Source organism: Mchenga conophoros, linkage group LG13 (genome assembly GCF_057382185.1).
Source record: "Mchenga conophoros isolate Kocher_MC1m ecotype Shallow Benthic linkage group LG13, M_conophoros_male_GT1.1, whole genome shotgun sequence".
NCBI lineage: Eukaryota > Metazoa > Chordata > Actinopteri > Cichliformes > Cichlidae > Mchenga > Mchenga conophoros.
The window spans coordinates 25,226,394-25,240,812 of NC_140538.1; the positions used below are offsets into that span (position 1 = coordinate 25,226,394).

At 41.0% G+C, this 14,419-nt stretch overlaps 1 protein-coding gene across 1 annotated transcript in view; it reads left to right on the forward strand.

The window, feature by feature from the left end:
• Positions 1-14,419, forward strand: part of cdh23 (cadherin-related 23) — a 195,916-nt gene that overhangs the window by 102,244 nt on the left and 79,253 nt on the right. Inside the window, exons 10-13 of the mRNA XM_085297424.1 lie at positions 2,180-2,292; positions 4,084-4,272; positions 9,205-9,354; positions 9,894-10,052. Of these exons, the coding sequence (XP_085153550.1) occupies positions 2,180-2,292; positions 4,084-4,272; positions 9,205-9,354; positions 9,894-10,052 (611 nt within the window). The remainder of the gene's footprint in view (positions 1-2,179; positions 2,293-4,083; positions 4,273-9,204; positions 9,355-9,893; positions 10,053-14,419) is intronic.

Here is a 14,419-nt window from a genome sequence, read left to right on the forward strand (position 1 = left end):
AAGTGCAATTTCAACAGTGCGACTTAGTTTTTCTACATTATGAAAAATACTGCTGTAGTAAAGGAAAGAAACCTATGGTGCATTATGTAAAACTTGTTAAAACCAATAAATAAATGTGTCCCAAAAAAATGAAACAAATCTGTCAGCATGACTTAAATTCTACGACCTAAATTGTGTAATATAATTCAAAATGAAAATTTCTCTTAATTCACAATTTAACTTTTTTTTAACTGGAGCCATTGTAAAAACAAATCAATAAAAACTCCATAAATTTCTATAGTCAATAGTAAAAAAAAACTTTACTGTATCTATTATTTTACTGTTGTATGGAAACGTCTTTATTAGCAGGAAAAGCTGTAAAACCTCTGAAACTACAGGTAAAAATTGAAAAGCGATGCCGTCCTTTATATTTTCTAAAGCTGTCCAGTGTGCTAGTCTTTTCCAGGCCAATTCTAGTGCCCTGGGCCTTATTTTTGACCACCCTGGCACGCAGCATAATGGTGTGCTGATGTGTAGTACTCATTTTTGTCAGATGTTTTTGATTTGGTTGCGGCTGGATTATATTTTATCTGTTCAGCATTATTCGATTTTTGATCATTCCCTCACATTAACCTGTTTAACCTGCAGTGTGCGACATCACAGATGACCTGCTGTGGTGGCCGCTGTTAAAAGTGTTAAAGTGCTCCATGTTAACACGGCGTAATTGAATTAGTCCTAGGTATGTTTCCCATTCATTCATTGATCTCATTTAGTCTTGTCTCCTCCATTGTTTGCCTTCAGCTGAACAGATTGCTGTAATAACATTCACATTTATAAAGTGCTACTTACCAGAGATTTCAAAAGGGCTATTCACGTCTCATATAACACATCATCGGCGCCAAGGATCACACTGAAAGTGTAAAGGCATTAGCTTCTCTGAGTGAGACTTGAGCATCTGATCTGAGAGAGGGAGATACCAGGCAGTGCGGGGCTGGAGCAAGAGAACATTAAAAGTGAAGAGGTGAGGGCCATTGGGTGTACTTTTGTTTGTGCTCTCCATCTGCTGGGTGTAATTAGCAGGGTGTCGGAGAGAGAGAGGGAGAGAGAGACAGAAAGAGAAAGTGTCACAGAAAAGTGTGAGAGAGGTGTGAAAGTTAACGAGAAGGACGGTAATTTGAAAAGGAATAGAGGGAATAAGAAAATATTAGAAGAGGACTCAAGTGGGCCTCGGTCTAATATTTTAACCTGTTTAATTGAAGTGAATGGATAACACCAGGCACACTTGAACTTGTTAATGAGAACAGTGCAGCGTTCATAATTTGAAATGCTCCTCTCTGAAGGAGTGCATGGAGTATGACAAAGTTAATGCAATTTATCAACCCATGCAAAAAGGGGTGACTGCAGTCAATCTGTATTGTAAGCCTATTATGTTACAGTTTAAGAAATTCTTATAAGAATTATAAGATTCTATTAATACCAAATTATACATCCAAATATGTTCTTGAAGTTCATCTGTGGGTTTTAGTTTCTAAGTAAAGATTGTTTTAAATTCAAACTTAAAAACATTTGATGTCCTACATCCCATCCTTTCTTACTAGCATGCGTCGTCTTTGATGCTTTTATCGCGACTTAACTGCCAATCAGCAGCACAAATGATACAGGAGACCCATGGTGCACGCACAAATGGTTTTATGCCTGCATATGAGAATTCACAGACAAACAAAACAGTAGCCCATTTATTTAATTTTTAAAAAAGTCTCCGTGACACTAACAGTGATAATAAAAAAAGATCTTTCCGATATCAGCCACGATGCTTGTAGTTCCCGGGATGTGTAACTATGCTTGCAGTCAGTTACTGACAGCATTATCACTACATAAATTACAGATGAACTCAATAAAGAAGTGAAAAAGGGAAGGGGAGTGTGACAGAAATAAAGCGGGTTTAGGAGAAGCAGCTTGTGGACAGGTTGGAGGAGGTCAGCCAGCCTAAGGGAGGTACAGAGATAAAAGACAGCACAGTGAATGCAGTATCCATATTACATGAAATAGAGACTTGCACATGGCTCATCCACCACCTTCCCTTCCAAAGGATTCTTGTTGTATCCCAGGAGACATGTTGAATTATCAACTATGCAGGTTTTGTTTCTCTCTCTGACTTTCTTTGGTCTCCCTCTCTCCCTCTCTCTCTCACTCCATCTAGGAAACACAAACAGTGTTTTTGCCCTGGACTACATCAGTGGATCCCTGACAGTGAATGGGCAGCTGGACAGAGAAAACCCCCTCTACTCAGCAGGATTCTCTCTGACTGTCAGGGTGAGCTGCCGAATGTGGGGGGAGTTATTGTGTGGAGGGACTGTCGTAGGCTAGAGAAGAGACTGAAAGGCTGCTTCACCGCTGGATTAAGAGAGAACTTTGATATGAAAGTGTATTCTATATAGTCTCCAAAGACCAACTAAACAGATCTCTTAGACTGGATATACAGTCTGTCGCTTATGCAGGAAATCAGTTAGAACTAGATATGTATGATGTGCGTGCAGTATATCTTTAGATGCTTTGTCAATATGCTTCTGCACAAATGAGACTCTGACAAACTCAAGTGCTTTTATTGGGCTCATTAGTGGCCATATTCATGCTTGCGATTCTGTGATAATGTCCCCTCCAGAGGCTCGTGCTGAATGAGCAGATATTAGAACAAGGGGAGCAGAGAACAAGAAAGAGGAAGAGGATTTAGAGTCCTCCTTAATGCTGAGGCCTCCTTTGTTCCTCCATTTTTTCCCCTTTTCTCTTGTTTGAAGTAGGTGTGATCTCTGAATCCCTCTATCCCTCCATGAGCCAAGTCTGTCTCGCTTGGCTTTTTAGCATGTCACTCCTTCCCTCTCGCCCCCCCCTTGTCCCCCCACCTCCCAACCCGGAGCCTTGCCACCTTGTCCAGTCCTCCACTTTTGTTGTCATTATTTCTTCTCCTCCACCATTGTACACCGAGTGGTTCCCACAGGGTGTGAGGGCGCGTGAAATGGATTTCCAAGTCCTGCTGAAAGCGGAAAGATTTGTGAACAAAGGCCTCATTTTTCTGTGTAGTTACAATATTCCATTCGTGATCTTGATAGCTTGACAAGTCAAATCTGCCACACCTTAAGAGAAATGGCCTCTCTGGCGTTTGTGCATTTACTGATTTGGCTGCAATTATTGGTAATAAAAAGCAGGTCGCGTGACATTTTTATACGAGAGACCATTGAGATACATTTGGCTCTGAGGTTTAATACAAAAAGAGATTCTGGCAAACATATTCCAGGCTCAGGCTTGTCTTTTTAATTGAAATCAATAATTACTAACCAGAAAAGTAGAATGAGCAAAAAGGCTGGAAAAGAAAAAAATGTCACCCAAAAATTTATTTATAAGATATGGATTTTTCTCCCTCCTCTCTAAATTTTCTCTCCTCTTCTTGTGCTTTCTTAGCCGGTGCTGCTATTGATTGGAGTGTGCCGTAGTAATACAACTAATTTCTCAACTTCAGGCAGCTTAGATAGCACTGAGCACGTGGAGGTGGAGGTCAAATTATTCTGGAGCACTGTTACGAAAGAGGCTAAACTATCTGATTATCCAGACTAGCATGTTGTTTCTGCTTCTCCTCCTATTGCCTGTGACACTCGTTCGTCAATAAAAGACAGTGGTTGCCCCTTTCTATCATTCCCTCCTATTTTTTTCATTTCAGAGGGCAGCCATCTTCAATAACTGAGGCAGGCAAAAACAGAGTGTGTGTAATTGTGTCTCCTCAATTGGACTTCTTTCACCTAAATCTCATTGTGTGTTCATGCGTATGAGTGTGTATGTGTGGATGTACATGTGCTGGCCTTCTCTTGGCCTCACTTTGAGCCTATTTCTGTGATTGCTTTTAGGCCGTCTGTCTACCTTTTGATCCAATAAATGAACAGCTGTAAATACCGAGTGAGATTGCGTGCTGACCGTCTCCATCCAGAATGACATTTTCAGTCCAATCAAATGGATCGCTCTCTCTCACTCTCGCTATGTCTCTCTCTCTCTTTTTTCTGTGTCCCTCTCTCTTTCTCTCTCTGATGAACATTTCCTGCTCTGGCTTCCTGTTAGGCCACCGAGCTGAATGATGACCGCAGTCCATCTAGGGCAACTGTGGTGACCACCTTCACCATCCTGTTAATTGACAAGAATGACAACGCCCCGAAGTTCAACAGTTCTGAATATCGGGTCCGCATCACCGAACTGGCACAGGTGGGCTTTGCCCTGCCCCTCTTCATCCAGGCAGAAGATAAGGACGAGGTGGGTAGATCACATCTTAATGGTTTCCACTATTCACAACATTTGTATGCCCCTGTGCTGACAACAGCTGTAGTGGGAGGCATTACGTTTTTGGCTTCTCTATTCTCATCAACACCTTTCTTTTAATTACACAAGAACATTTGATCAGACTCAGGAATGAATGCAATATGTCCGGAACATCTGAAGTGACTTTCATGGCATCTGTTGCAAATATTCTCATGTCAGTGATTGAATTTAGCGGTTACAAAACCAGTTTTTGCCCACAACTGAAGACTTCTTAGATCAGTGCTGGCAAAACTTTACACGTCAAAAGTCCTGGTGCACAAAATAGGCAGACAATAACACAATCAAACATTAAAGTATTTCCAGTGACAACTTCAGTGACCTTTCAAAATTATGTCCAAAAAGGAGTAGTAAGCAATTTCTGATGAATAACTGCAAATATTCAACACACTTTTTTGCCCCAAGTCCTCATCTAGCAATCCTCAGGGCTGTGAGCCAGGCTCATCTAGGGGTGGCCAGTTAGCCGGTGAAATTTCCCCCTTTAGTAATGCTGATGGCTTACCCACCTGTGGTGATAGCCCTGGGTGGATTATGATCAATCGACCATTTCTTGTAAACCTGGTGGGGCTTTTGTCAGAAATGTGGTAATTAATCAAAATGCTACAAGTGAGTATTTATCTATTCATATCATTACTGAACTGCAATAATTTGAATAATGGACACAGTGTGACATCTTCAAGCTAAAAATTTATAGAAAATAAGCAAAGATAGACGAAATCTGTTGTTTGTTTTGTTAGAAATCTTTTAATTTAATTTTGGGGAAACATGAAATGTCTAACTGGATAAAATCATGAAATCATGCAACAAAGACAAAGCATGTCTTTAGGCATTCATCAGTGCCATAACTGAGGAAAATAGGTAAATGTGACAGTATATTTCTTGTTTGGTAAGATACAGACATACTAAAATATTATCATTGATCTTTTGTAAGTTGTCTTTGCATGTGGGATACTGATTAGTTCAATCCTGGCATGCTTTTAAAGATTATATCAGATAAAAGATGCTGTCTTTACCACATTCTAATATTCTGTCTGCCTTAGACCTTTAATTTTGCTACATAGTTCTATTGTACAGTACAGTATGCTAGTGTAAAAGAGAACAAGAGTAAATCAGGATGTGACAAAATGTTAGATGTATTTTTGCATTCCTGCATCATACAAGCAGATCCAATATTCAGTATGAAGAGAATGTGATTAGTGCAATAAATAAACCTGATTGGAACACGCAGAATTGATAGTTCAAAGTTTGTTTTTATCAGATTTCAGACTTTTTACTTTCAGTTGGAATAGATCGGCACTAACAAGCTAACAAGATACATTTTAATCTATCTTGTTATCTTGTTTATAAATGCACAGCCAAAAAAGAACATCAGCCACTCTGTGAAACTATATTTCACTATGTCATGTGGATTGTGTGGATTGTCAGCAGGAGTGTGCTACAGCCTCCTTTGGTTTGCCCGCCACTTCCCATTTACTGTATCTATCAGCCTACTGTGGTGACACGCAGTCACATACACTCAGACACCAAAATATACACAGAAGTCAAACATTTTAGGCTTGCTCTGTCTCACTCGTTTTCTCTCTCCCTCGCTCACATATGCACACGCTCGCTCACACCAGCGCATTGGACTCGACTACAATTTAATTTGCTCTGGAAGAGATGGGATAGAGCATCAAATTATACCTAACGAGGAAAATCAATCACCTAGGGTGCAGATAAGCTGAAAACTAGTCAACTCTGATTGATTCAGGCGCAGCAGCCGCCAGGGTGGAATTTGACAGATAACTGTGAGTCAAGTGGATAGAAAAGAAGGTAGAGAATAAAGAGAAACAGACTTGCGGAGGGGAGAGGAGAGGAGCAAAATCATAAGTCGTAGTAATTGGTGGAGCAGGAAGAAAACAGTCAGGAGAGGAATACAGCACTTGAAAGGAGAGATAGCAGGAATATTTAGCAGCAGGTCTGTTTATCCATTCTAGGGATGGCGTGTTTGCTTCTGCCTGTGTTCCAGCAGCAAGCAGAGAAGAGAGCACTGCAAGCGTGTTGCTGCACGCAGGTGGGGTGACGACCCAGACACCTTGGCATGAGATAAGAGGTCTCTCTGTAGGTTAGCAACCAACATTTTACCACCACCAATATCAGCGTTCGCTCAGGGGAGGCTTCCAGGCACCTAACATATCTGGGCTAAGATTGCTTATTGCAAATGGGGGAATGGCTCCGAGACGGTTTTAATTTACTAGATTCGCCGTAGATGCTGCATTCGAAAGCACTTACCAGAATCGGCGCATTAGCAGCCCCAGCTCACTGTTAAGTCATCATCATGCAACAAAACAAAAGACATCAAAAAGAGCTTAAAAAGCAAAGTGTCACATGGAAAAAATATAAAGAGAAAATGCAGAAAACGTATTCCGGGGCATTTTAAACTCTACCAGTCTTGCATTGTTACTCTGCTGTGATAGAGCCACGAGTACATCAATTGCAAGGAGTAAAGCCCACGAGGTGTTTTTTGTCTTGCAGTTTTTTATTGCTTTTTTGATCTTTTAAACCTGCATGTCATTGCCGATACACACAAACTCATTCACACTCCACTACACCTGCTCTGTAATCTCACTCCTTCCATGTGTAAGGGATTATAGGCAGACATTTCTTTTCTTAGACTATGACACAAGTGGTAGTTACCTCTCTGCCTGTCGCTGCCTTCATATCCTCTTCTACTTGGCTAGCATCTTTAAAAACTTTTTGCTGCTGGAGCTTGTCACTAAACTTTGTGGCAGTTGCATCTGACAGGATGCTTTTATTGGGGGCTTCTAAAGGCAGAAGCAAATGGACGGGCAATTACGTTTATGGGCAGTTTGAGGTGACATCCCTGCATATTGGATGGTCTTTTAAATAGGAGTCATCAGCCACAATGGTTCTCCCACAGACGAAAACAAAAACAAGGGGGCTATTTCAACTGGCAGCATAATGCCAATTGACCACGCCACCCGTCTTCCTCTGTCTGCCACAATGGCTACATGATTGGCTGCCCTGAAGCTTTATACATCAAGACAGGAAGGACCTAGAGATGGGGTTTTTTCTCCCGCTCAAGAAAGCCACAGGTATTTCAGAGATGTGATGTCACTGGTTTATATTTACCCATAATGCATCTGCACGTGGGGATTTATCTGAGGAAAAAGAAGTGGAGAAGGAAAAGATGAGTTGGGGTTTTTTTTCCCTCCATTATTCCAAATTTCATATATATACTTTTTCATTACACATAACTGCAATGACACAAAACATAGTATTTCTAAATCAGTCTTCATGTTCACATAATCTACATAATCATAAACATTGTGCTGGCAACTTACGCTGCAGTGAGCTAGAAAGCAAACACAAACGAATGTAGCTGGATTGAGGTAGATAGTCATGGTTGTCACCAGGGATCACGTCAACCCCTTTTCCTCTCTCATAAAACACACAATGTGCGCAAAGCATATGGTTTTCTTCTCTGGCTAGGTATTCATGCAGTCTGACTTACTCTTAGAGCTCTGTGGGAAATAAATGGGGAATAAATTCTGTGTATCACTTAAACTGTGACCCAAGTTTTACAGACGGAGAAGTGATGAATCTGTGGTATGGGCTATGATTTGATTCTTATGTCTGATCACAGTTGGACCTTTCAGTGTTACTGTTATTAATATTCTGGCTTGTCACTTTGTTCTTTTTGTACAAAGTGCACTCCTCCACGCCAAATGCATCCTGAAGGAATTTTCGAGTTGGCTTGTTCCGTCTCGATTTAACATTTTCTTCACTGGTGCATTGTTTGGTGTGCCTTTTTATAACTGCTTCATTATGAGCGTTCAACATATTTCACAGTTGTTCTCAGAAAAGAAACATCCTGCTCAAGACTGACAATAAAAAAGCTGCTGCCTACATGCTGATCCTGGTTTTGAAGATCATTTATTATTGTTAATTAAATACAACTCAAAATTAAAACTAGGTGGGGGGACTTTCAAGAAAATAAATGAACTAACTGAAATAATATTGTGTGCTCAGAAAACTAACTAATAAAATACCAGAAATATGAAATATGTTCATATCAAAGTGACTCTGTTGAGGCTGTGTTTGTATTTGGCTATGTAGATTTATATATGATATATGATCATAATAACCAGAAAAAAAACTAATTAGAAAATATAAAACTCTAATAATCTATTATTTTAAAGTACGAACACAAACATGTGACATATTGAAAGAAAAGTTTGGAATAAAATAAAATAAGATAAGATAAGAAAACCTTTATTAGTCCCACCCATGGGAAATTTGTTGTGTTACAGCAGAAAGTGGACAGTGCAAAGTTACAGTAGCAAAAATTAAGAAAAACACTGGAATACGATAAGATAAGAAGAATAAGATACTATATACAACAGAATAAAATACAGCGTTGTCAGAAAAAGAGAATAACCCTTCCACATCATTCATGCATTTGTACAGGTATAAATTACAAGTATCTCGTGTCCTGTCATCAGCGATACATTAATCTTTAGTATAGCTGCAATTTTATCATTTTACCAGCAAAGACAGAGAAATATTTAAATGAAAACACATGAATATCATACAGTTATTACACTGTTGTTAGTACATGTTATTACCTAACACTACTAGACTATATGCAGGCTTTTGATATACATCATTCTAGGTACAACAGCCATAAATGCGTGAAAAATATGTATGCTGTCTATCTATCCTGTCGAGATAGATAGACATGTTTTTTCCCCCTATAATTAAATGTGATTAGACTCAGTATATATTGCCACCTGACTGTGCTCCATCTTTTAAAAACACAATTTTCTTGCTCTTATTCTATCCTCTCTCTTATCCTTCCTATGGCAGGGGGTGCACAGCATGTTCCAAGTGTTTCTGACAGGAAACAATTCAGAATACTTCACCATCTCCCCCACAGCGGTGCAAGGGCGTGCCGACATCAGGATGAGGGTTGCCATGCCGCTGGACTACGAACAGATTCGCAGCTTCAGTTTTTCAGTAAGTTTTTCAACTTAGTTTGAGTAGTTGTGCCCTGTAGATTTACCTGAGAAACCTGCATCACCCCAACAAAGCATAGCTGTTGGTTTTTTTGATAATATCTATTAAAAAGCCTAAAGTAGCTTAAAGATTTATAATCAATGGAAATGAACTGTGGACCAAGCCAGAGCTGTGAAAAAGAAAATCCGAATGTAACTTCATTATGTTTCTTGAAAAGTGTTTTGATTTGTTTGGACACAAGGCACAGTTAGACTGGAGCAATATCTCTTTCTAAACAGCACCGAGTTGTTTGAACAGTGAAATTGCTATTTTGTCACCTCAGTTTAACCCCGAGTTGTTTATAGAATCAGAGTAGCACACTGTAAATCTTAAATAAATTATTTCAGTAGCAAATTCAGATTACACTTTTTAGAATGCAACCAACAGCCTCCATGCATAATAATCTGTTGTTTTTTCCTTTAATCATTCTTTATATCTGAGGAAACATTCATGTGTCTGTGTGTATTCATTGCTTCTGTTCCTTGCTCTCTCTCTCTCAGCTTTATGCAAATGAATCCATGTCGGATCATGTGGGATTTGCTCGCATCTTTATTGAACTAATCAATGAGAATGATAACCGCCCCATCTTCAGCAGACCCCTCTACAACATCAGCCTCCCTGAAAACACACCACCTGGTACATCGCTGCTGCGCATCCTGGTGAGTTTCTAAGTGAACCGCTGTGTGGTGTTTACACAGCTGGGAACGTGATAAATTACTCACAGAGTGGGGATTTATTCCTGGAGAGAAACTTAACATGGCTCCAAACAGATTACAATAAAACCTGGCTTGTACTAGTAACTTTTACAGGGCTTGCTTTATTGGGGATGAAATCTTGAAGTGTTTGTTTAGCCCACGTGACCCGGTACTCTCTTGAGACTTTCCCGTACGAGTAAGAATTTAACGTGACCCAAGCAAGGCAGTGCCTGAAACTGAAAAACACAAATGAAAAACGCAGTTACCTTCTCATCTACTATACTGGGCCACAGTTAACCAAATTACTGACAGCACAGTGGTTTAGGGAGAGAACAGTAGTGTGGTTAGTCCATATCATTGTTTGGGCCAGATAAAATTACCTTCAGAATTAAGATTTAAAGTTTCATATTACGCTAAACTTCTTTGATCTGTAACAAATTGAAGCATATTGTAGAAATGCCAGTTCTAATTGGATTGTTGTTATCAGAGGAGGTTAAGGTGTATTGCTTTACATATTGTATTGAAATTACAGATGTCAATAATAATGGCATGACTCCATACAAAATAATGCAATTTAAGAATTGAGTTTAGGATATTTTTTTTATCATATGTTGCATTATTTATTTCCTCCATGTCTATCATTGTTATGTAGTTTCACATAGCTTGAAGTAGCTTTGTAGCTGCTCCACCTCATGATCTCAGGGTCCCACCATTTAGCACCTGCAGCCACTGCTTTAATCAGATGAGGAAACAAAAAAACAAAAGCATCTCTGACTGTCTCCTCATAAGTCTGCATTATTATTCATTACTAGTCATCGCTGTGATGAACGCCCACAATCCACTAGAAACATGTGCCAAAAACCACAGTGTGAAAATCAATAGTGTTTATAGACCAGTTGTTCATGAAACGGAGATTGCAGGGCCGTCTAATACCCAATAAGTATAGCTGGTGTTGGCCTCGTGCTGCAGCATGTGGTTTGCCTTGGAATCCTGATATCTGGCTGTGGGGAGTGAGTGGACTGTAAACAGAATGAAATGTGACGGCTTCAGTGAGGAATATACACTGACATGACTGACAGAACTCGTATACCCTGTTAGATAAAGGTTTCGATTGTCTGACCTGTTATCAAACACACACAAAACTGCACTGATATAGACATTAGTCCTCTGAGATTGAGACGTAACATGCATTTTAAAGAGGCGTTTAATATAGTACACATTTCTAGGTGGGTTTTGAGACTGAGAAATAACAGACACATACACACCTACAGGGTACAGTATATACAGTATTTAATATTAAAGCTGTGGAGCTTATACTTTTGACGTCAGATGAAAGTCCATGACTGTCTGTACTCTTTGACCTTCTTTGGTCTTCACATGGTGCTTGGAAAGTATTTTCTGTTTCAGTTGGGATTCTTTCTTTTTTCTGCACTATGAAATTTTCTTTGCAAAGATGCAGATGGCGTCTCCTGTCTCTACAGAAATGAAAGAGCACTTGTCTCTGGCAAGAGAGGAATCCATTTGGTGCAGGTGTCCAACTCCAGGAAAAGGCAAACAGCTCCAGACTTGAATATTCCCACTGACATGTTGCAGCTCCTCTAAAATCTCTAGTCATCTATACGCTTTCATGTTTAGAGACTTCTACACATAGTCTGATGTCAGTAATACTACTTGATGGCCATTACAGTGCTTTTGCTGACTGGAATCGTGTTTTCTTCATCTTGCAAATTCTGTATCTGTGGTGAAGTTTGTGCTCTTTTGCTCTGTGGGGCCAAGGCTAAGTGGTAACTTTCCACTTGCTTTATTAATGATATTGCCACCTAGGTTTTAAAGAGCCGGGGAAATCTTGTTTCTAAGTTATTAGTTTTTGTTTTGATTCCACAAGGGAAGGCAATGCAACCTAGCCCAAGGACAGAGACTGGAGCAAGGATGTGTTTGGAAAAAAACACATTTTAATTTCCCTTTCGATAATAAAAGGAAAACAATCTGTAAATAGAAGGTAACCTGACTCGATAAAAGTCAATAAAAGTGACTAAAAAGAGTAAAACAGTTGAGCATTAAAATACTAAAGGAAAAGAAACTTAACTTGTCAAAAAAACTTTATTCATAAGATATACACCGGTACATTAAAACAAATGAAATAAAATAAACTACACCAGCCTGACAAACATGCTGTTACAGCATAGTCCAGTCTGTGTTACTCTGTCCAAGATTTCAGATCAAAGCATGATCCTTTCCCATCCCCATATCAAACAGCCTGCCACAGACAGCAAACACACCTCTTCCCTCAACACTGTGCCTCCCTCCTGATACTACAACACTGGGCAGTGCTGTTGGTAAAACAGAGCTGCTGCAAACAACTCTGATACCGACACAGCTCCTAATCCCGAATGCCCCTCTGGAACTCCTGCTATCCCGACACTAGTCCAGCTGCTTTACAAAGAGTTGAAACAGGTTACTAACAGAGGTGTGCGAAGCTCTGGGCTCTGCCCTTTGGCTCCTCCAGATTTGACTATAGCATCTAGCTTTGGGTCTCGTTATGGTCGGTTAGTAATGGCAAGGTGTTTGTGGCAGCACATCTTCTACTTTGGCATCTTACGCTGGCATTCCCCATGTTCCTCTGCTTTAGGCTACTTATAATATCTCTGGGTATTGATCAGATCTCCCACCTATATCTCCATATTGCAGCTACTAAATGTTCCTCAGTGACCTGCCCCAGGCTGAAATCCTTGGCAGCTTTCTCTCACACTCTTTATTTAGGTCAATTTTACAGTCATTAAATCTGGCAGGTTATTAAAACTACACATATATCAATTAAAATCAAGACATCTAAAAACAAATAAAACCAACAACAAGCAGAAAAAAAAGCTAAAATGCTACAAGCACAAAATAAACAGGCAAAGGACATAAACCCAAATATTCTACCTTGTGACATCCCCCACCCCTTTAATGGTGGTATTTCCTAACACCTTAACCTTCATCAGCAGCTGCGCACCCTATCCCAGGTGGGGGTTGCTCTAAGGCCACGTCCACACATAGATTTGAAAATGGCGTTTTCAAAACGCTCGGCGTCCACACTAGCGTTTTCAGTCATTTTCACGGAGTTGTGCGTCCACATTCCAGTACTGCACATGCGTGAAACGCAAGAAGATTCGACCTGCCTCATTTCTGTCTGCCATTTATTAGTGATGTGCGATACCACTGATTTCCTTTCCGATCCGATACCAAGTAAAATTCAGGGTGGTATCGACAAAAATGTAATGTTTCATTGTATTTCATAATACAATATTGTGGCATGCAGAGGAATCTTAACAAAGAAGCTCACAGAGAGATTGAGCTTGCTGTTCAACCCCAAACTGGTAGGGGGAGCTCTTTATTAAAACACTTGCCGGTGCTACAATGTGTCTCAGGGGTCAACAACAGCACAACAGAACTCACTCATGGTACAGCACTCTCTCTACAAAACAACAACTGTCAGTGACTTCATAATAATGTAACCATAAACAATAAAACAAAAACATCTAAACAGCAGCACATGTCCCAAGGCATGATGGGAGAGAACTAGCTGCTCCCCCAACATGCCACACAGCCCCCACCTGAGTGGTTAGCTGTCCCCAGCAACCAGCATGTCCATAGCAAAGTCTCTGGACTCAAGGGCTGATAGGGTGCCAGGCGATCACGAAGGAGTACGACCACCCTGTTCCATTTGACCAGCCACACCCTGTAGACCACGTCGGACAGCCTCTCCAGAACAGTGCAGGGTCCAACCCACTGGCTCATCAGTTTGGGGGAAAGCCCTTTCTTCCTTTCCGGGCTGTAGACCCACACATGCTGACCTGGCGAGAGTCCTTCCCCCTTGCAGCAGCTATCAGAAGCTCGCTTCTGCTGGGAGCCTGCGTCTCGGAGAGCCTGCCTGGTCAACTGGTGCACCTCCCATAGCCGGGCCAGGAGGTTGTGGAGGTAGTCCAACCCGGGGTCCCCGCACACTGGTCAGGGACTGCATAATAGGCCTCAGGCCACTTAGTGAAGTAGTCCATGGCAACCAGGATGTAGCGCTTCCCCTGGCCAGTGGTGGGGAAGGGTCCCAGGATGTCGACTCCGACCCACTCCATGGGAGCCCCCACCTGATACTGCTGCAAGGGGGCATGAGAGTGTTGGGAAGGCCCTTTCTGAGACGTGCAGGCATCACAGATGGACATGGAGCTCTACATCCTGGCGACACCTGGGCCAGTAGAACCGAGACCGAAGTCGCCGCAGAGTCTTGGTAACTCCAAAGTGTCCTGCCCCCGCCACACCATGAACCAGCTGGAGGACCCTGGACCGCAACTGTT